General features: G+C 40.0%; 1 protein-coding gene across 2 annotated transcripts in view; it reads right to left on the reverse strand.

Moving 5' to 3' along the window:
- Positions 1-237: 237 nt before the first annotated feature.
- Positions 238-21,514, reverse strand: part of LOC136851896 (oocyte zinc finger protein XlCOF6-like) — a 69,979-nt gene continuing 48,702 nt past the window's right edge. Inside the window, exons 3-4 of one of the 2 annotated variants that reach the window (XR_010856993.1) lie at positions 21,133-21,311; positions 238-1,422 (exon numbers count right to left, since the gene is read on the reverse strand). Coding sequence is in view for 1 of the 2 variants with exons in the window: in XM_067126235.1 (XP_066982336.1) it covers positions 18,840-20,798 (1,959 nt within the window). In the remaining variant the exon portion in view is untranslated. Of the gene's footprint in view, positions 1,423-17,004; positions 21,312-21,514 lie in introns of those variants that run through there. The other variant, XM_067126235.1, reaches the window with a different exon arrangement.

The following is a 21,514-nucleotide window of genomic DNA, read 5'->3' on the forward strand; positions in this document are numbered from 1 at the left end:
AGGAGGGTAAGGTTCTAGCTCATAAGCTCTCGCCACATTCAGTAAGCGAGTTAATAAACCTGAAGCAAAAGGAATCAAGTATACCAGCAAATGAGCATCCTTGCAAGCAGACTTTTGGTGAGCTAAAGTTAAAGGCAAGCAAATCTTTCTCTCGGACAAACTGCCAAAGTTACTGTCTATCAGGAAAGTCTACCAGTGGTAGCTCAGGTAAAGTACTGGGGTCAATGAACTCTTGGCTAGATGGTTTGGCCAGGCGTCAGTCAGGGCATTCAGGCTACTACAAATTACGCGAAACACAGAGTTGCCAGATAAACAGGGAAGTAGACGTATATTTATGTCACTTGACTTTAGATTACAGCAGTATATTATTCAACAGAATCTCAACAGCATTACTAGTTTGATAGACGTAATATGGATGCATAACTTACGACAGGTTAAGAGAAATAAACAGTTTTTTAATACGTGATTTGATTCTACTGGGCGGATGACTCAAGCAGGTGTATACATGCAGTCCTCGAGATGACAGATGCATGGGGTTGAGAGTAAGTGGGTTTTTGCAGCATAAAGATCACAGAACTCTTTCACTTGGGAATTGCGCACTTTCCCGGATTTGTTAAATTATTAACTGAGTTATTACTGCTGTTACTAGACACTGAACAAGTAAACTGAGATATAAAGTCTCATAAACACTGTACTTACACTCAGTTAAGGTACAGGCAAGCAGCAAATGGCAACTCGCGCTCAAAGCTACTAAGATACACAAGAACGGATGCCAGAACAGGATATGCCAATGAAAAGTGCTGTTCAGTAAAAGGGGAACTCAGATTTAGCCAGTTGAAACTGATTTGCTAGTTGACTGAGTTGCAAGGGGTTCTGAATTTTACTTTAAATAATTATTACAGTTTGTACCCAAGATCTAAGGCTCCTGGCAAGGTCACCACTGTCACGTTCGCGCTGCCTTGTGTTTGGAAAGCTGGCTCTTAATAGGATTTCTGATAACTACACCTGACTGAGGGTGGCTGCGCTCCGGTGAACAGGAAAAGTTAAAAGTGAAAAATACTCAAAATATACCAATATATGCAAGGCTTGGAGGTAAACTTAAGATGTCCACTAAATAGTATAATTCACTAAATCAGTCAGAAGATAGAATATGTACAGGAGCTATCAATGGAGCTCTGTGGCACTGTCAGGAATTATGTTACACAAAAGAATCACATAGTACTCAAGCAAAGTGCCACAGCCGCAAATCTTATACTCTTGGTCGTTCATGGGCTAACAAGCGATGGATATCAGGGAGGATGCGAGAACGTTGCACTGTTGATAGTCCAGATATCTTAGCCGGATATGGCACCTGGACATGCAGGAAGGTGGCACCACTGATCTACAGTTGACACCACACAACAGGGACTCGATGTTATGGATCTGCAAGAACAAGAAAATTGAACACATATGAATGGGATCGAGTAAAATAACAATGAATTCATTTAGGCAAAATATTAGGGCACTGTCTTACGTAATGGTTACAAGTTAACACAAGTATGCATATGAAAATCAAACAATGTCACTATTGATCACAATTCCACCACAATCAAAATCACAAGAATCTCTGAGGGAAAGGATCAGGAATATGGGTATAGGAAATAGGAGAACAGTTATATAAGCACAGGCTGGTTGTAGGTAAGGGGCCAACAAACAACCTCCAATCACACTACCTTAGGTCCATTGACAAGATGTGAAGTTTGTAGAGACAGGGGTCTGCTGTAGGGCATCAGTGGAAGCATTGTCACTCAGGGTTCCCCCACCAGAGGGAAATACGACGAACGATAGGGGCACTGGTAGACTAGTAGGCATCAGCGCGCAGGAGCGAGTGGCTGGATACAGCAATCTTCGGCATAGGCAGCATAGGAACTATTTCAAGCAGGACTTGGGCGGAAGTCTCTCGATGACTTCTGGACAGGGACGTTGTTGGGTAATTCAGCAGGGTGACATCTGTGGGGGGCGGCAAGCAGACGGCATCCAGTGGCATGAAGTCAGGTGAGAAGACTACATTGGCCGCCTACAAGATGGGGGCGATCTTTCTGCTTCCAGTTGGCGGTTCAGGGTCAGTCTTTGTAATAAAATGCAGACTGATTCTGCTATGATTAGTCGGTGGAGGTTTTGCTCTGTACAGATGATGTTATTCTCCACTAGTTCCTGAGTCGTTGGTTTTTTATTGTGATGATCGACATAGTGTTGGTGGATGGCTCCGTTATTACGTGGGCCTGCAGACATCTTTTTAACATTGTAGAAGTGTGTCCAACGTATTTTTTTGGAGCACTGGCACATCCTCTCAGGGCAAGCAAAACAGTAAACGACATTGGCACTGTCTTCTTTGTTTTGGTTCTGGTTTGTGTTGCTCCTCATTACGAGGGAAACAGTCAAATTAGGTTTGCAATAGATGCGAACTTGAGCCTGTTCGAAGGGGGCTTTGGGTGTTATCCCTCTGTTGATTATGCTGGTAAGCCTCTCCCTTTCTTCTTCAAATCTTTCGCTATATTCAGTCCGATGATAAATTATGATGTTTTTATCATTATCACCTATTGTTCTGGTTTCACTGTTGTAGAATTGTTAAATTCTTCTTGTTACACCTTGTATGAGTTTATCCTGAAATCCATTGTTGGTCAGGAGTTGCTGGACTCGCTCGATTTCCAGGTGTGTCTCCCGCCACATGGAGCATTGGTTTATAGCTCTCTTGATATAAGCATCAACCACTAACTGCTTTTAGGCTAATGGGCAGTCCCCACATGAACTGAGACACTGCCCAGCGTTTGTCGTATTCAGGAGGTATATTGATGATATTTTTATCACAATGAAAGACAAAAATGAAGCCGTAAAATTAGTCCAAGAACTTAATAATTCCTCCATAAATTTTATGGTCGAATTCAGCAGAGAGAAAACTTTGCCTTTCTTGGACATCCTCATAACCCAAATTCTACTCGAAGATGACAAACGCTGGGTGGTGTCTCAATGCACATGGGGAGTGCCCATTAGCCTACAAGCGGTCCGCACCATGTAATAAACCATGAGTACGCAAAGAAAATGTAGTACACTTTGAAGAGGTCACAACAAGTGACGGAACAGCTGTGGTTTGTGTTCCCAGTAAATGGAACAAAGAGTTAAACTTCATTTCTTTATCCATCAATTACACTTTGAAGAACATAAAAGATTTAGAAAGTACTGTGACACTAATACAAAGTTAATCAACAACCAAAAGGCCATTAAATTCAACTAATATATATATATATATATATATATATATATATATATATATATATATATATATATATATATATATATATATATATATATATATATATATATATATATATATATATATATATATATATATATATATATAAATGTCTTTTACTTCTTGGGTCAATGGTCACCTGCATACCAATGGAGACTTACTGCCACACCTACTGTACATATGCTTTGTATATATATTCTTGTAACACATCATCTGTCCATATTTTACCCATCAATAGGGGCATAGAAGGAAGTGCTTCAAATATATGGTTGGAACATTCACTATATGTATTATATATGTGTGTGTATGTATGTATGTATGTATGTATGTATGTATGTATATATATATATATATATATATATATATATATATATATATATATATATATATATATATATATATATATATATATATATATATATATATATATTAGTAAAACCTCCTTAACAAGTTCTTCATTGGAGAGGTAGATAGAGCTCTTGGCTAGCACGCTGTTGGCCCAGCATTCGATTCTCCGACAGGCCAGTGAAGAATTAGAGGAATTTATTTCTGGTGATAGAAATTCATTTCTCGTCATAATGTGGTTCGGATTCCACAATAAGCTGTAGGTCCCGTTGCTAGGTAACCAGTTGGTTCTTAGCCACATAAAATAAATCTAATCCTTCGGGCCAGCCCTAGGAGAGATGTTAATCAGCTCAGTGGTCTGGTTAAACTAAGATATACTTAAAACCCCCTTATTCGCAGGGGATGCGATCCAGGCCCTCCCGCGAATAGTTAAAATCCATGAATACTTAGAACCCCCCTCTACAATCATTTATAACTGCCTATCTTTAAAGTTCAAATACCAAATGTATACTTAAAGAATCATCTTTCATCAAATATACCTTAAATTATTATCTTTTTACTTTGATTTTTGAAATTATATTATTACAGGTACTATCATTTCAGTCATCTTAAACATTAATGCCCTTAAAAATATATACATACGTACTTCTAACCCTTCCAGCCAAATCAGAAAGAGAGAGTGAGTTACCACTATGGCAAATTCAGCCAAATTTGTACTGGCAGAGAGAGAGAGAGAGAGAGAGAGAGAGAGAGAGAGAGAGAGAGAGTTTATCTCTTTAATCTCTTGAGGAATGTTAATCCATTTCTCTTTACAAAATCTATATGTTTGTTTTTTGTCTTCCAAAGATGCATTAACTACACATTTTTAAAACACTATGAACACACACACAGTGTAACACCAGTTGGTTAAAGAGACAAATTAGCAGTATCTTTTCCTGAGAGAGAGAGAGAAGGGCTGAACTACATATCTATCTATCTATCTATCTCTCACATTTTACCCTTTGTCAAGAGAAAAGAAAGGGAGGAGTAATTTGACATATTTGACAGGTTCACCCTCCCCCCTGAGCTCCAAAACTCGGGGAAAAGATCGGGGTTGAAATTTGTTTGTTTGAAATTTGTGTTTAAAATTTTTCAAAACTTGCAATAGAAATGCATAAATGTTGTAATTACAGTATATTATTATTATTATTATTATTAGAAAATTAATACTTATTATTAGGTAAAACATTTATTTATGATATAAAACAAATAAACATAAAAATTCTATCTTTTCCTGAGAGAGAGAGAGATTTTTTACCACTATGTTGGCAACACTGACCTCGCTGTCAGGTTACTTGTGTATCTGACAGGTTCACCCTCCCACCTCTCTCCAAGTCTTACAGCAAAAGATTAGGGGTCAATATGTATTCTTTTAAAATTTTACATAATTTATAAACTAAAATCTTACTAATTCACTATAGTATTTTCTTTAATGAATTGATATTATTGCTATTTACATTAATATTAATATCTGAAAATTAGTAAATTATTTATTTATACAAAACAAATAAACATACATCTCAGTAAGAGAGAGAGAGAGAATTATTTTTATTATTTAATCTTCTTAAACTTAATATTATTCAAAAATTAGTATTGTAAATCATTATTTTATCATAAAATATGTATGTAGATAAAGTACAGTATTTAGTCAAGAAAATAATATGAAAATACAGAATATTGCTCTACAAAAAAAAATCTGTGAATGGGTGAGTTTCCTGCGAATAATTTATAGATAGGTTCCACAGAAAATTCCATGAATCACTGAGTCTGCAAATTGTGAGAACGTGAATATCAGGGGTTTACTGTACACACACACACACACACACATATATATATATATGTGTGTGTGTGTGTGTGTGCATGCAAAAACATACACATATATTACTCTTAAAGAAATTGGGCTGTAACGCTAAGAACTAAATACTGCAATCAAAGGTACTGTAGTACTTTCACCTCACAATTAGGCCAAGTTACTTTATCAGGAGTCTTCGTTCCTAGGTCCCAGAACTTGAAACTGGAAGTTGAACAGAAGGTGGTGACAAACGTATATCGTGTGTAAATGCTAACTCAACTCTAAGCAGCTTCAAAACTGGAAACGGATGTAGTGGCATCCAAAAGCTACCACAAAAGGCTCACTCTACAAACAGTTGCGATCACAAAACACTGCTCATGTTAGGAGAAGAGTTAATAACACTAAACAGTTTCCGTTTCTCTTCAGCTGATAATCCATTTCCCAAAGACTCAACTTCATATATTTGATAATGCAGCCTACCATAATCAGTGTAACTTCTTACTCATTTTAACAGGAGCTGAGGTACAGTATAAATAAACTATATGGGGCTGGTTAACAGAATCATCCTTGGTAAAAGGAAATGAAAACAGAACAGAGCAAGGTATGCACTGCTTAAAAACTAAAGGAGAATCAAACACTTCATGGTTGAAATACAGTAAACCCCCGGTATTCGTGGTGGATGCGTACCGCAACCCCCCATCCCCGCGAATAGCTAAAATCCACGAATACTTAGAACCCCTCTAAAAACACTTAGAAATGCTTATTTTGATAGTTTAAACACAAAAAAAAAACTAAAAATGCTTATACTTGAGTATTTTAATAGTTTTATCACAAAAAGTGCATTTAGTCACGAAAATATGAAAATACAGTAATTAGTGAATATTTCTCAGTGAAAAATACTGCGAACTGGCGAATTTTCTGCAAATAATGGGTAGATATGTTTCAAAGAGAAATCTGTGATTACGTGAGTCCGCGAATAGTGAGACCACGAATATGGGGGGTTTACTGTACATACGTCTAAACAGAGAAACCCGTCAGCAAAGACATCCCAGCATGCCAGGGTAAATACTGGATGGAGGGTTCTTGCATGACATCATCACATAACTGTGGAGGCATGTGAGAGGTGAATACTGAAAAGAGAGAATTGACTAACACCAGGCTAACTCACTCTAGATAAGTAAGTGGCAGAAAAAGGATGAGCCGCTATACAAAAAGGAATAATTGTCCTTAGACACTTCTTCCTTGGGAGAGTCAGTACTAGTAAAAAAAAGTCAACAACATCCAGGTTAGGGATGTTGAGCCTTTTTGGAAAGTACCACAGCACCCTAACAGGACAAAGTAGCGATTGATCTGGGTCATCAATTACAAAGTCTAAGGAGGAGATCAAGACGGACTTGAACCTGGCAATAGATGCTGACGGATTCGGAGTCTGCTACGACATCCGAGACGGAGTAAAGGCATTAATCTTCAACCCCTGTAGGTCCACGAATATTGTCCATCCTCTATGCCAAGGCCGGAGCAAGATGAGAGATGTCTTGAGAGGCAGATCTCTGTCCAACGACTCTCACAAGGGCGCTTGTGAAGCATGAGACAGGAACACTAAATGAGAGTCATGTGGAACCCAGGGACCTGAGGCCCCTGGGACAGCAAGACCGACAAAAGCTTCTCATCTGTATCTAAATCTCGATTGAGGAGGAAAAGGCTACTCTCAGATGGAAGGCTAGGCCAGATAGGGCTGATGTCTTTCACAACTGCATCAGAGAGAAGCAACTCTCAGCGGAGGAGACAAGGAAGTCTGCGACCTGCTGAAGAGCAGCTGACCAGAGAAAAAATCTCGCCAACGACACCAACCAGCGAAGACAGCTCCAATCCCTGGGTACTGCTGCAGAGGATGACAGAGATATCCAGCTATCTATGTTACCAGTCAGTGAGAAGCCTATGCTTGCAAGAGAAGCAGGATAGTCTCTAGTCGTGAGGGTACAGGGATTGTACTGCCTAAGGAACCGCTTCAAGTGTTGCTGACACAGAGGGTCGGGTCAAGGAGGAACTCTTCTCGGTGCCCCTGAAGCAGAGCTAGCAGGTTGGGCAAAGAGCGAAGTCTTCCAACATTCACCTGAATTCGGGGTGAACGACACTTGCTGAACTCCTTGCGAACTAGACAAATACGAAGGGCAGATGAAGACGTTGAGGTTGTCCCACCGTGTCAGCATGCATCACCGTAGCGGTCCGTGAGTCTGGTAGGATTAAGCAGAATACCTGCAGACTTCTGTTGAGCCAGGAGGCAAACAGAAGGATGATAAGGAGCCCTCAAGTCGAGCAACTCTCTATGAAGAAGTGAGTGAAGGGAGCTCTCTCTCCCCGTCACTCGATGCCAGAGGTGGAGCTTGTCTGCCAATACATCCAATTACAGTACCTGGAATGTATCTGGCTGACTGCTCTACAGAGTGCACCACAGTTCACTCGAGCACCTGCTGTCAACTGAAGAAACAGGAGGGAAACAAGACCCTCTTGTTTGTTGACATCTGCCACTACTGTACTGTGGTGTTGCCTAACAACACCCCAGAGTATCTCAAAAAACTGATCCTGAATCTTTCAGGGGGCCAGGAAACTGCCTTGAGTTCCAGGATGTTGATGAGAAGGCACTTATCGTCTTGGTCGCACACCTTGAAGACAACAGTCTTACAGGTGTGCACCTATTCCCCGGTCAGTGCATCTGAGAACAGAAGCATGTCTCGAGGAGAATATGCAGACATTCAAAAGTTCCTGTCAATTAAGCACCAGCATAAATTCTCCCTCATCCTTCAAGAGAGGAAAGGATTAAGCACTGGAAGCAGATCTCCTTCATACTCCATGAAGAGAATTGAAGGCGAAGCTACCCTTGAGGGGACAGCTTCTGCAGCGACGACAGGACACCGAAGTTGACTAGCTCGAGTTGGGCTGGCTGCTCCAGAAGTCAGGAACTCGAGAGACAAGACAAAACAGAAGTTCGATGAAAGGTGGCCAAGGTCCGGAGGAAATAGATACTTCTGAAGGATATCCATTGCCAGGTCTCGGCTATGTTGCTGCCATATAGTCCAATGACTTGACAGTCATTCCTTCATCAAGGCACCAGCTGGAGGAGAACGCCATTCTGAGCAATCTCCCTTACTCTCTTCCCTCTGCCCTCTTCCCAGTGGAAAGAGGGTGGAAAGAGGGTTGAAAGAGACACACGTATACACACTTTCTTAGAAGAAAATGAGGAAAGCTGAGTGTTCTGCGAGCACCCTTGGAACCTGAAACTTCTTAGGGGCTGAGGAAGGGCTAGGCTGCCGTTGTCCAGAGGACAAGGCAGTTGCCCTGGCACATTCCTTGACTACTGTGGTATCTACCTACTCTCAGCGAAAGAGGGGGCCAGAACTGAGTAAAGGTCCATTCCTGAGGGAACGTGACGACTCGGGACTTACTAGACTGGAAATTGAATCAGGACAGTGTCCCTCTTCTTAGCACCAGAATTGCTCACAGGTTACTATCTGGTGCTGGGTAGGAGAACCCACCCCCAGACTGGAACAGTCTCTAGAAGGCAGAGACCTCTTCAGGAATGATCGTATCTGAGGAGGCAAAGCCTTGAAAAAGTGAAGGATCACAGATTCATCAGGAGACTACCTGAAGGGACACCATAGCGGTGTCCTCCAGGTTTGCCATCTCTTGTTGCGAGAGGGAACACCCTTCATGGCGAAGAGAAACGGCGAGAGATCCAAGTCCGCACAAGCCAGAGCCAGGACAATCTGCTAGTCGGCATAAGGCCCCTCTGAGGCAAGAAGAATCACTTCTTCAAGGAAGAGGAACAGAAAGGAGCTTGAATGGGTGGCTCAACCAAAATGAACTCCTTGTCCAGGGAAAAGGCATTCATCTGGTTGAGAAAGCTCTTATAGCAAGCAAGGACCATGGCAGCCTCAACAAAACCCTGCAAGGAGCAGTGAAGAGTATTCACATGGGATGCTGTGGTCTTTTCCCTGAGGTCATTGTGCTGATGAATCGGCGTGAAGATCTCTGCGGAAAGGAAATTGAGGGTGTCCACAACCAGTAGAAGAAGACCCTCGAGTCCTCCTGGGGTGCGACACTCCCGGTCTATTCTTCTGGGAGGGATAACCTCGCCAGAGTCCAGAAAACCATCCTTGACTACTCGGTTGTATGGCGAGCCGATCCGAGAACTGAGCCTGAGATGTAGATCCTTGTAGCAGAACTCCAATAAAAAACAAAACTCATTGGAGTCCTCTCTATCCAACTTGCATCCCCAAGCAGTAACCAAAAGGGTTTGATTTGAGGGAAGAGGAAAGGAGAAAAAGCACTCTTATCCCTCCTGATAGAAAAACCAGCAGGAGAGGCTGGCCATGGGCGATCATCAACCAGAGGTGATGACGGCAGCACTGAGGAAGGAGAGCGCTAACGCCACAGCGAAGTGCTAACCTGAAGAGAGCAAAAGTCCACTAGAGCTGAGTCTCCTGAAAGAAAGAGAACCTCAACAGCATTCGGTTCGCCAAGCCGAGCGAGCCAAGCTGATCATGTAGACGTGATTGGGGGCTGGATGAGCAAGCTGAACTGCACGAGCTGAGCAAGCAGAGCTGATCACGTAAACGCAATCACCAGCTGGGCGAGCAAGCTGAGCCAATCCGAACTGGCCGAGCAAGGAGGGCTGAGCCGAACTGAGCCAGAAAAGCTCAGCCATGAACTAGCGCTGTCCTCAAGACATGCTTAATCTCCTCCGAGGCTGAGGCCCCTCGAGAAGAAGGTTTAAAGGGGATTCTTGTCTGCTAACCCGAGTGCTTGAACCCAAGGGTCTGAGGCAAGTTTCGGAACTGCATGAGCGCTCAAAACGAAGCAGGCAGGTAGTGTCGAAACACCTCAATGTTTTAACACCTCCTCTTGTCCTGTGCCTAGACCAGACCAGAGAGTGAACTCCCTAGAACTGGTTTGGGGAGTGCCAGAGATTCTGCAGAATCCCAGACACTTGACGACTCACTAGTTGAGTGCCAGTGAGCGCTCGAGATGCCAAGGAGTCCGAACCTCGTAAGATCAATTATCGGGAGTGAGCTCCTCTCGGCTTCCAAAGAAAACTGAGGAGGGACAGGCACAGAAACAGTTTTAGACACAGACTTCTAAGAACTGGAATCGAGAACGTTGCTTCAAGAGGCTGTGCACTTGAGGTCCCCGAGACACAAGACCCCAGTGGGGAATGCAAATTAGTTCCCGACCCCAAGGGCTGGAGGAGCCAAATGAGAGAACATACTGCCTCTCCGAAGAGAGGTAGTCCCTCAGAAGTCCCGCAGGACCTCTGAAGGGAACCCCTTTCTTGCCTCTCCAGGTGTTCGAAGCCTCTGGACCAAGACACCTGGCTGGGATCCTGACCGAGCACTGTTTCAGAACCAACTGGGCACTAAAAACTCAGTGCTGGCAGGAAGAACTGAGACACTTGCATGCCTTAACCGAGACAGTGAGAGGTCTCTCCAACATCAGTTCGGGATGCATGAGACTCTGAAAATTCTCAAGCACTCGGTGTGACTCGGCAAAGTTGAGCACCTGACACAGCACCACTCTAGAAGCAGAACTCCTAGAATGGTGATGGGAGCGCAACCGAAGTCTACAGGCCCACAACTCCTGAAACGCAAGACCCTGGGGTAAGCGATTCAGTTCCTGAGCCCGAAGGCCAGAAAGAGTTGACGAGAGATCCCACTGCCTCCCCATGAAGGGAGGCAGCCCCTTAGAAGCCCCATGGTGGGACTTCTTAGGGGAGGGAGAGGCAGCCTTCCTCTTCTTCGGCCACTGTTTCGAACAGTTTCAAAACGAGCCTCAGAAGATGGGGAGAAGGCCGCAGAAGATGAAGTCAAAGATCGAGTTGAAGAAGGCTACATCTCACAGGACTTCTTCCTCGATCCCTTCTCCCACATCTTCTACAGGATGGTGGTCAGGAAACACAGGAACCACCGGGGCAGCTAAATCAGGAAGCGCAATGTGGGCGGCCCAGGCGACAGGAACACCAGGAGAAGCAACAGGAGCAACAGAGTGGCTGAGGCAGGAGGCACGACAGGAGTGGCCCAACTGGCAGGAGCTTCAGGAATGTCAGCAGCAGAGACAGGGGCAACGAAGCAGGAGGCACAGCAGGAGCTGCCCAGTGACTGGTTGCCAGGGCAACAGGAGCAATCAAGACAGGAGACACAGCAGGAGTAGAAGGGATCACAGATACACGGAAATTGTAGACACCAACAAGGACCTACGCCATTGCCACCAAGGTACTGTGGTCGTTCCCAAAGTAACCCCTGTATGAGTGTCACAGGGGAAACTCTTCATGGCAAAGATATCCAACTGTGAGATATCCAGCCATCTACTGCTGCGCCTACGATGCTCACTGTCAACCTGAAGAAAAAAGCAAAGATGATTAGTAGAGAGAGACTCCTCTCGCCCTGAGGGGAATTGCCCTATGAAGCAAGAGGAGACCCCTGAGAAGAGGTCGCCAGACTGCTCCGCCTGCCTTGCAATCTTTGCCCGACGAGAGAGCAAAGAGGGCGAAGGAGAAACAGCAGGAAGGGAAAGCTTATCAAGAGAGAGAAATGAGGACGAAGGGACAGCTACCAAGGGCGCCATCAGAAGAAGACGCCTGGCAACTTTCCTGCGAAGTTTCCTCCCTGCAAACTCATCCACAGCGGGGCAGCAAAGAGCAACACTAAGCACAAGTCAAAATAGGGATACAGCCATGCTCTTGTAAAAGCAGAGGGCATGAGGTTCAATAAAAAGGGAGCAGACTTGTTACGGCCCTGGCCGCCAACCCAAAAACACACTCTGGGGATGACGTTCTACACAAGGCTATAAAAAATCATGAGTTTGTATATTAACAAATATCAAACACACACAGTATATACTGTACACAAAAAGATAAAAAAGATCCTACCTGGAAATAAAAGAGCTTAATGACAGTCAGGCAAAGAGCTCCAAAAACATGTCTGCAACGCATGATGGCCGAAAGCAAACTGGAATGTTTACATCCGGGTAGGCGGGTATTCCCGCCTCCTGGACGGTAGTTACTGCCAACCAACTTGTCCAAGAGTTTAACAGCCGTTTCCAGCTTCGCCATAAGTAATTCCTATTGTAAAGGACCGATGGTTTGTATATCGTGTAGGAACCATTAGTATATTCATTTGCCCCATGAGAAAGTACAATAAATTTGTCAGTTACTGCATTTATACAATTGTATATTAAAATTGGCCAAAATTCTTATTCTGAACTGGGATACAGTAATGATAATTCTCTTTGAGCAGTCCCTACTTCTATGGAATTGAATTAAATCCATCCCCAGCACTCTGAAAACACCATACTGTTGCTACACAACACCAGAAGATTCATGCATTTTAATTTTCTGTAAAAGAAAACTATTGTGCTGACTTTGTCGGTCTGTCCGCCCTTTTCTGCCCCCTCAGATCTTAAAAACTACTGAGACCAGAGGACTGAAAATTGGGATGTTGATCATCCACCCTCCAATCATCCAACATGCCAAATTATAGCCCTCTAACCTCAGTCGTTTTTATTTTATTTATGGTTAAAATTAGCCATAATCGTGCTTCTGGCAACGATATAGGACAGGACAGCACCATGCCGTGGTTAAAGTTTCATGGGCCACGGCTCATGCAGCATTATACCGAGACCATCGAAAGATAGATCTATTTTCGGTGGCCTAGATTATAAGCTGTACAGAAACTCAGTTAGGCCAAAGAATCTTCAGCGCATTTTTTACTTATTTCCTACAGGTGACATACTTGACATCATCAGAGTCTGAAAGGAAGAAAATTGCATGACATTATCTGGCATCACAAGAGTCTCAGAGGGTTAGAATTGATCTTTCAGTCTTCCAACTACAAAAATGGTCTCATGTCTGTGATAAATTGCTTGCTAGAACACTGACTGGCCAGAGGATACACAGTATCATCACAAAAAATATATTTCCATTACTAGCATAATTTTACACAAAAATGCCCTTAGACTCTATGATCAGTAAAATGGAGGGGTTGAGGAAAGCAAGAGGAAGGAACTTAAGGCTATTGAAGGATGGCTTGTTAACTTTCTTCAACAATACAATTTGAACTTGACAATCATGGTAAGATAAGTTTCCTTTTTCTTAAGGATTTGTCAAGTGATTTTAGTGTCTGTTACGAGGCTTCTCTCCTCATCATCATATCCATAAGTGTTAAATGAACTTATAGCAGAGAAAGGCAACTTTCCAAAGCAAGTCTTCAGTTGTGGAGAATCAGGCTTGTTCTGAAAAAGAACCAGTCATACATGCAACCACAAAAGTGAAAAATCAACAAAAGAATTCATGAGATGAAAAAAATCCCATTACTCTGGCACTTTACAACAATGCAACCAGATACTTGGTCAAACCACTGCATCAACAAACACTCCCAGTACCCCTAAGAATATAAACAACATTCCCATTAGACTTATAAACATACAACCAGTGTTTAACTAGCTCACCTGGATAATTTTTTTCCTTTCCATCCAGACTGTGTGATCTTCACTTCCTAAAGCCATAAGTAACAACAGCAGCATAAAATTTGCAGTGGGGAAACTGAACCACCAGAATATTCTAGTGACAGCTGCATTAACTACTACTTACCTTAGCAGACAACTCAAAAATAATGTAGATTCATGCATTTTTTTTTTTTTTTTTGCCAGCAACATCAGGCATTGGGCAAAGGCCAAATGTGTTTAACCCTTAAATGCTGAGCCTCTATTTACAAAAGTGTCTGTCTTATACCGGCGGCATTCGGGAGTTAGCGCCAAAGCGGAAAAAAAGTTTTTTTCAAAAAATCATAGCATGCTTAGTTTTTAAGATTAAGTGTTAATTTTTGGCTCCTTTTTTTCTCATTGCCTGAAGTTTAGTATGCAACCATCAGAAATGAAAAAAAGTATTATTATCATATATAAATATTGAAATATATGACAGTGTGAAAAAAATTTCATATATAATTGTATACAAATCGCGCTGTGAGCAAAACGGTTAAAGCTAACGAGTTATTTTTTGTTTCTTTGTATTGTACACTAAATGGCAATGATTTTGGTATATAACAAATTGTAAAACGATCAAAGCAACACAGAGAAAATATTATCACAAAATGATGCATGAATTCATAATGCGTGGACTTAAAAAAAAGTTTTTTCAAAAATTCACCATAAATCGAAATATTGTGCTAGAGACTTCCAATTTGTTGCAAAATGAAGGTAATTGATTGAATATTACTAGACTGTAAGTGTTTTAGCTTACAATTGCAGTTTTTGACCATTTCGGTCGAGTTAAAGTTGACCAAAGGTAGAATTTTTTCTATTTATCGTGATTTATACGAAAATATTTCAAAACTGATAAAAGCTACAACCATGAGTTATTTTTTGTTGTATTCTACATGAAAATGCACATATTTTCATATATAAAACTTTATGTAACGACTAATATAAAACGGTGCAAACATTACAACAAAGTGACGAAAGAATTTCCGAGATGTTCGGCCGAGTTACCGCGCGGAAGGAAAAAGTTTTTTTCAAAAATTCACCATAAATCGAAATATTGTGCTAGAGACTTCCAATTTGTTGCCAAATGAAGGTAAATGATTGAATATTACTAGAATGTAAGAGTTTTAGCTTACAATTGCGTTTTTCGACCATTTCAGTCGAGTTAAATTTGACCGAAGGTTGAAATTTTGGCACTTATTGTGATTTATATGAAAATATTTCAAAACTGATAAAAGCTACAACCATGAGTTATTTTTTGTTGTATTCTAAATGAAATTGCGCACATTTTCATATATAAAACTTTATGTAACAACTAATATAAAACGGTGTAAACATTACGACAAAGTGACGAAAGAATTTCCGAGATGTTCGGCCGAGTTACCGCGCGCAGACGTAAGGGAAAAGTTTTTTTTTCAAAATTTCACCATAAATCGAAATATTGTGCTAGAGACTTCCAATTTGTTGCAAAATGAAGGTAAATGATTGAATATTACTAGAATGTAAGAGTTTTAGCTTACAATTGCGTTTTTCGACCATTTCGGTCGAGTCAAAGTTGACCGAAGGTTGAAATTTTGGCACTTATCGTGATTTATATGAAAATATTTCCAAACTGATAAAAGCTACAACCATAGGTTGTTTTTTTGTTTTATTTTACAAGAAATTGTGCACATTTTCATATATAAAACTTTATGCAACGGCTAATATAAAATGGTGCAAAAATTATGACAAAATGACCAAAGAATTTCTGAAATTTTCGGCCGAGTTACCGCATGGATGTAAGGAAAAAGTTTTTTTCAAAAATTCACCATAAATTGAAATATTGTGCTAGACTTCCAATTTGTTGCAAAATGATGGTAAATGATTGAATATTACTAGAATGTAAGGGTTTTAGCTTACAATTGCATTTTTTGACCATTTCGGTCAAGTCAAAGTTGACCGAAGGTTGAAATTTTTTGTAGTCAACGTACCGTACGTCCACTCGGCACCCAACAGACAATTTTAGTCGACGTATGGTACGTCCAGTTGGCGTTTAAGGGTTAAGCAACACACAATGAAGGCTTGTGTGACAGCCATGCTGCTCTTGGAATGATTCCACTAGTGCTTCATTCATTCCTGAAGTGAGGAAATCCCTGTAAGAAAAGTGGCTACCATTCAGGGTTTCTTCATAATTGACAATATTCCAACCATTCCAATCTCTTAAGAGTACCAAGACTGTAGAAGCAATGGTTGTTGTCTTATAACATGATGCCACTACTACACCCCTTGATCAATGCACCACCAAATGCATTGAAGCAAATTACACACACTGATCTTTGGGAGATTTCATGCTGACCTTAGTGCCAGCCTTGACAACATCATCATATCATGGATTTATGGATTAGCCTCACATCTGAAAATGCACTTCTTATTAAAAAGGCAGTTAGATACCCTAAGGCCTATGGCAATCAGTGCTGGCTGGATACTGTTAAGGATTCTGGTAGTAAGAAAGTTGTAGGGGAAGTTGGTGAGGAAGGCTTAACTGACATACAGTATATAACAGCAATTTAAAATAACCCCAAAAATAACAGCAAAATCCCTCCCAGTGAGGACTTCTGGAATCAGCTAATATTCTCTATACAGAATGATGATGTAAAAGGGACACACCTATTGGTGTGTGCACTTTGAAATTGTCTAAATTTCTTCACAGGTACATGACCTGAAGCATAATTGAAAAAGTATAATCCTTTGATTGAACAGTGTCCTTATCACTTGGCTGACTGCAATTTGTAACATATAATCTATATGAGAGAACATGGCATAGGTTATACATACATATGCAAAAACCCTTAAATGCAGAGAAGGGACTTGAAGCTTACACAGGTCAGTTTGATCCTGGCCTCCAGGCTTTGGATTTACAGCATCAGTAAGCTACCAGGTTTATGTTCTGTATCATCACATTTACTTAACACCCACGACAGTCTAAACTCACATTAGTAGCTGTGACTTTGAGGGACAATGAAGGACCGCATAGAGAGATTACATCTAGTTATTTACAAATCTTAACAGTCTAAATGGTACACAATAAAATACCCTTCGTGAACATACAAAAGTCTAATTTATTTCTGTTCTACAAATACCAACTTTTTTACCTGATCAACACCTGGTAAAGGCAGAAATGCTGACTGCTGAATTCCAACAAACAGAAAAGTAAACAAAAGCTGACATTGTGGCAAGACCTAAACTGTAAGAATAGTTCCCCATCTCACCTAAGTTTGATCCCATCTACTTCACAGTAAGCTTAAAATGGTAAACATATAAGTGTCCTGCAAACCCACTGGAAGAGTTTGCTACATGGAATGAAAAAATCATTTAAAATTTTGAGAGCCTATGCAATAAATGAACATTATCATTATGCTGCTGAATTACTGCTAAAGGGGAAGATGATTTTTGTAGCTCTTCACCTCACTTGATCAAATTGGAGACCTATAAGACTGTAGCTGCTGATGACAATCCAAAACCTCACTCTATGTCCTTGAATTATTTACTGTACTATAAACAAAGTCTTTGTGCAATTTCTTACAATGATATTGCAACACCACTAAAAGGTGAAGTCTGCTTTATTAGCATTGACGTGTTTGAAAACAGAACAAGGGTAAATACTGGTAATGATAGTGCTCCTTACTTGCCAGCTCATCCTCTACTATTGCATTTGCTTTACTGACAATGTATCTGTCAAGCAAACAGCATTATCTTGTATCATGGCAAATACAAACTGAAATCTTGAAAAACCTACAGTAACTACACGAGTAAACAATTCGTACTTCTAAACAGAAATACTGTAATAATGATAAACCCCTAGCTTCCACCATATTATCTCGGGAACACATACTTTAACACAGAGTAATGTACAATGGTATGTTCCTTTTCAATCTTGTGCCCAAAATTAAAACTTAGTAAGTACACAATGCGTAAACGACAACATAAAAAATACTTTCACATATGACGTCTTCATAAAATGTGAAAGACAGTACGTATTCATAATGAATGCAAAAGCCACATAAACCGTCAGAATAAAAATATAATACATTTTGCAGGCTACATACAACCAAGAAGAATCCAACCCTAAATGCACACAGAAAATTAATTAGCTTAAATGCATTAAAAGCCTTGCCAATTGAATAATTGAAAATACACTACAATATCATTAAGAAATAAATGAAAATAATCATCTAAACTTTAACGAAAAGAATAAGATGAAATTAAGGAAGAGATATGATGACTATAATTTCCTTCAAAAACTGAGAAATTGAGTTACTGTACGTGGTGGATGCAAAACAAACAAAATACCAAGTGACATGGGTGACCACTCTTTGGCAAGAGGTCTCACCTAAGCTTAGACTCATCTTTGTTCTATAAGTTTGAATTCAGCTCTTATATGTCACATCCTTATTGGATGTACGTACAGTAAAACCTAAAAAGCAGGTTTGTTTGTTGTATGGACACATCAGGGTTAACTGTACAACTGAGTAAAATTTTACAAATGCAAGAGAAAAGCATGTTCCCTAAGGAGAAAACAGCACATGCTGACTCTCAAGGTGATTTACGGACAAAATTTATCAAATCTATTACATTAACAGTACTATAAAACAGCTAAACATCTACACTATCTATGCTAACGGGAGAATCAACACTTCCTTTTTAATATTTGTTTCAAAATTGTAATTGTACATATGAAACAAACATTTTTACCAGGCCAAACATTTGGTTAGAAAGCTATTAATTTCTTTGGGAATTTAGCTACTATGATAATTCTAATACTTACAACTGCACTATCAACCATTAACAGAAAAGGTAACCTTAATACTAATCAAAGTTAGGAGAAGCCTTAAAAGAAGACTGAAATACAGCCAAGAAGTCCATGGGTGTTACTTTTTTAACAGTTTTTTCTTGATCTTCACCACCATCAGAGATCACATTTGTTTCCCCATGATCACTTTCTTCACTGTTAACATTTCTACTTGATTCTTCATGTTTAACTTCACTGTCATCATTTTGTTTTACTATATCTTTATCATCTGTCCTTGATAGTGTCTGGAGAATTTTCTCTTTCATTTCTTCAAGTGCTGCTGGATCAGGTCCAACATCCTCTCCACCATACACACTTAATTTGACATCTTCCTCGCAGTCTCCCTGTTCTAAAAATTCTTCTTCTCCTATTTCTCCTGCTTCTTTGTGTTTTAGAATGTGCTTCTGGAGAGCATAATTATATGCGAAATGAGCATCACAAACACTGCAAGCATATGGTTTATCGCCTGTGTGTATTCGCTTGTGAATTTTTAAGGTACTTGACTGAGTGAAACTCTTGGGACAGACATCACATTTGTGTGGTCTTTCCCCTCTATGCCTCATCATGTGTATTTTCAAGGTATTCTTTAGAGCAAAAGAGCGTCCACAAAGTTCACAAGGGTGTTTTTTAGGTTTCCCATCAGTGGGTGCTTCATCCTCTTGTGCCAGCTCTTTACTGTTACCATCAGTATTGGCAGTCTTGTCATTTTCATGTGTCTTTAAGTGGCTTTTTAAAGCACTAGACTGAGCAAAGCTTTTACTACAAACCTCACAATTAAAAGGTTTTTCTTTGGTGTGAGTCCGCATATGTGACTGCAAGGCACCCTTCAAAGCAAACTTTTCATTGCAGACATTACAAGCATGCGGTCTCTCACCTGAATGTAACTTTTGATGTGTTTTTAGGCTACTAGGTTGGGTGAAAGTTTTTCCACAAACATCACATTGGTAAGGGCGCTCATTTGTATGAGTTCTCTTATGAAAACGTAACGTACTGATACGACGGAATTTATGACCACATTCTTCACACTGAAATGGCTTTTCATCACTATGTATTAAAGCATGTGACCTCAAATTCGACTGAGAAGCAAAACTCTTACCACACTCGTTACAAGTGTGTGACTTTACTTTTGAGTGTGATAGCATATGCCTGTTCAAAGCCATTGGATGTGGGAAGGTTTTTCCACAGATATCGCACAAAAATGGTTTATCATTCTTGTGAACTGCTTTCACATGATCTGCCAATTCACTCATCTTTGTAAAAACTTCTTTACAAAAAGGGCAATTTTGTTCCTGTTTTAAATTACAACTACGTCTATGGTTTGTGTAGGCCTTTCTGGCAAAGAACACTTTGTCACAACCCTTACAAGTGAACCATTCATTCCCATCATCACTATCTTTTTCAGATGAAGATGATGCAGAGTCAATAAAATCTTTGGTGACTTCATCAAAAGAAAGATCCTCTCTGTCACTTCCATCAGAATCATTTTCTTTTGACTTAATTTCCCTATTTTCAGCATTGCCGTTATTTTCAGTTTTATTAATCAACGCGCACTGGTGATTTTCCTTTTCTTTACCAACATCAAGTGGATCTAACAATTCATCATTTTCACCTTTTTCTGAAGGAGTTGATTCTGTATCACTGGGTAGAGCTGCTGCCCAAATACCAGATCTATTTATAGTACTCTTAGAACTTCTTCTGTTATCACTTCTGCTATCTTCTGTAATAGGAACATGGCTCTGAATGAAACAATCAGCATTAGATGAACATCCTTTTTCAAACTCTGGTTTTGAGGTGTAACTTTTGTTATTCTCTCCTGAAACTATACTTGTACTTTCTTGCTGTCTTAATGGAAGTTCCTCATATGTGTTTATATGTGAGAGGAAAGTTTTCCGCTTCTTGTATATATTCACGGGATACTCTTGGCCTGTATTAACCCTATTAGGATTATCTCCAATTGTTTTCCTAGATAAATCCATGCTGCAAAAGTTTAGGTATACACAAAGGTAACCATTACATGTTATTACCAAAAACGACACATCTTCATACTTATTTCAAGTTAAAAATGTTTAAATAATTTAAATGTTAAAATTAATATCATACTGAAGATACCAAATAAGATGATTTAAAAATTCTAAATCAAGTCTTTGATAAAGATTAGTGTCTAAAAATTTTCTGTAATCTTTACAAATTTCTTACTCACAAATAAGATAAATATCATAAAACTAAGCAATGTTAAAACTACAATCTTAACAGTATATTTTGATAACTTATAAATATCAAAATCAAATCATACAAATAGAGTTTACACACTGTATAACATATGAAGAGCTTCCATAGAACATCTCACTAGTTGAACATAATATTGAAGAAAAGAATCACAGAAGCTCAAGTATTTCAATATGACCACTTCTGAATTAGGGAATACTGATGCTCTTTTGTAGTGTTGTTGCATAGCTTATTTTGATCAACATCTATCCATCTGGTGACACCTGAAAAACAATATTACAAGATATGTGAAATAAGTTCACAACGAAAGTTTTCATAGCATTAAACTAGTTTTTCATACAGAGCCATCAATCATATCTTTCAAATATTGTGGTCTGCAAGTGATCCCAAGGCTCACATTTCTTTGCCCACAAATGACACTAGTACTACCTGAACCCCCAGGCATCCATCCGTCAACCTCATCATA

Source organism: Macrobrachium rosenbergii, chromosome 24, assembly GCF_040412425.1.
Source record: "Macrobrachium rosenbergii isolate ZJJX-2024 chromosome 24, ASM4041242v1, whole genome shotgun sequence".
Classification (NCBI taxonomy): domain Eukaryota; kingdom Metazoa; phylum Arthropoda; class Malacostraca; order Decapoda; family Palaemonidae; genus Macrobrachium; species Macrobrachium rosenbergii.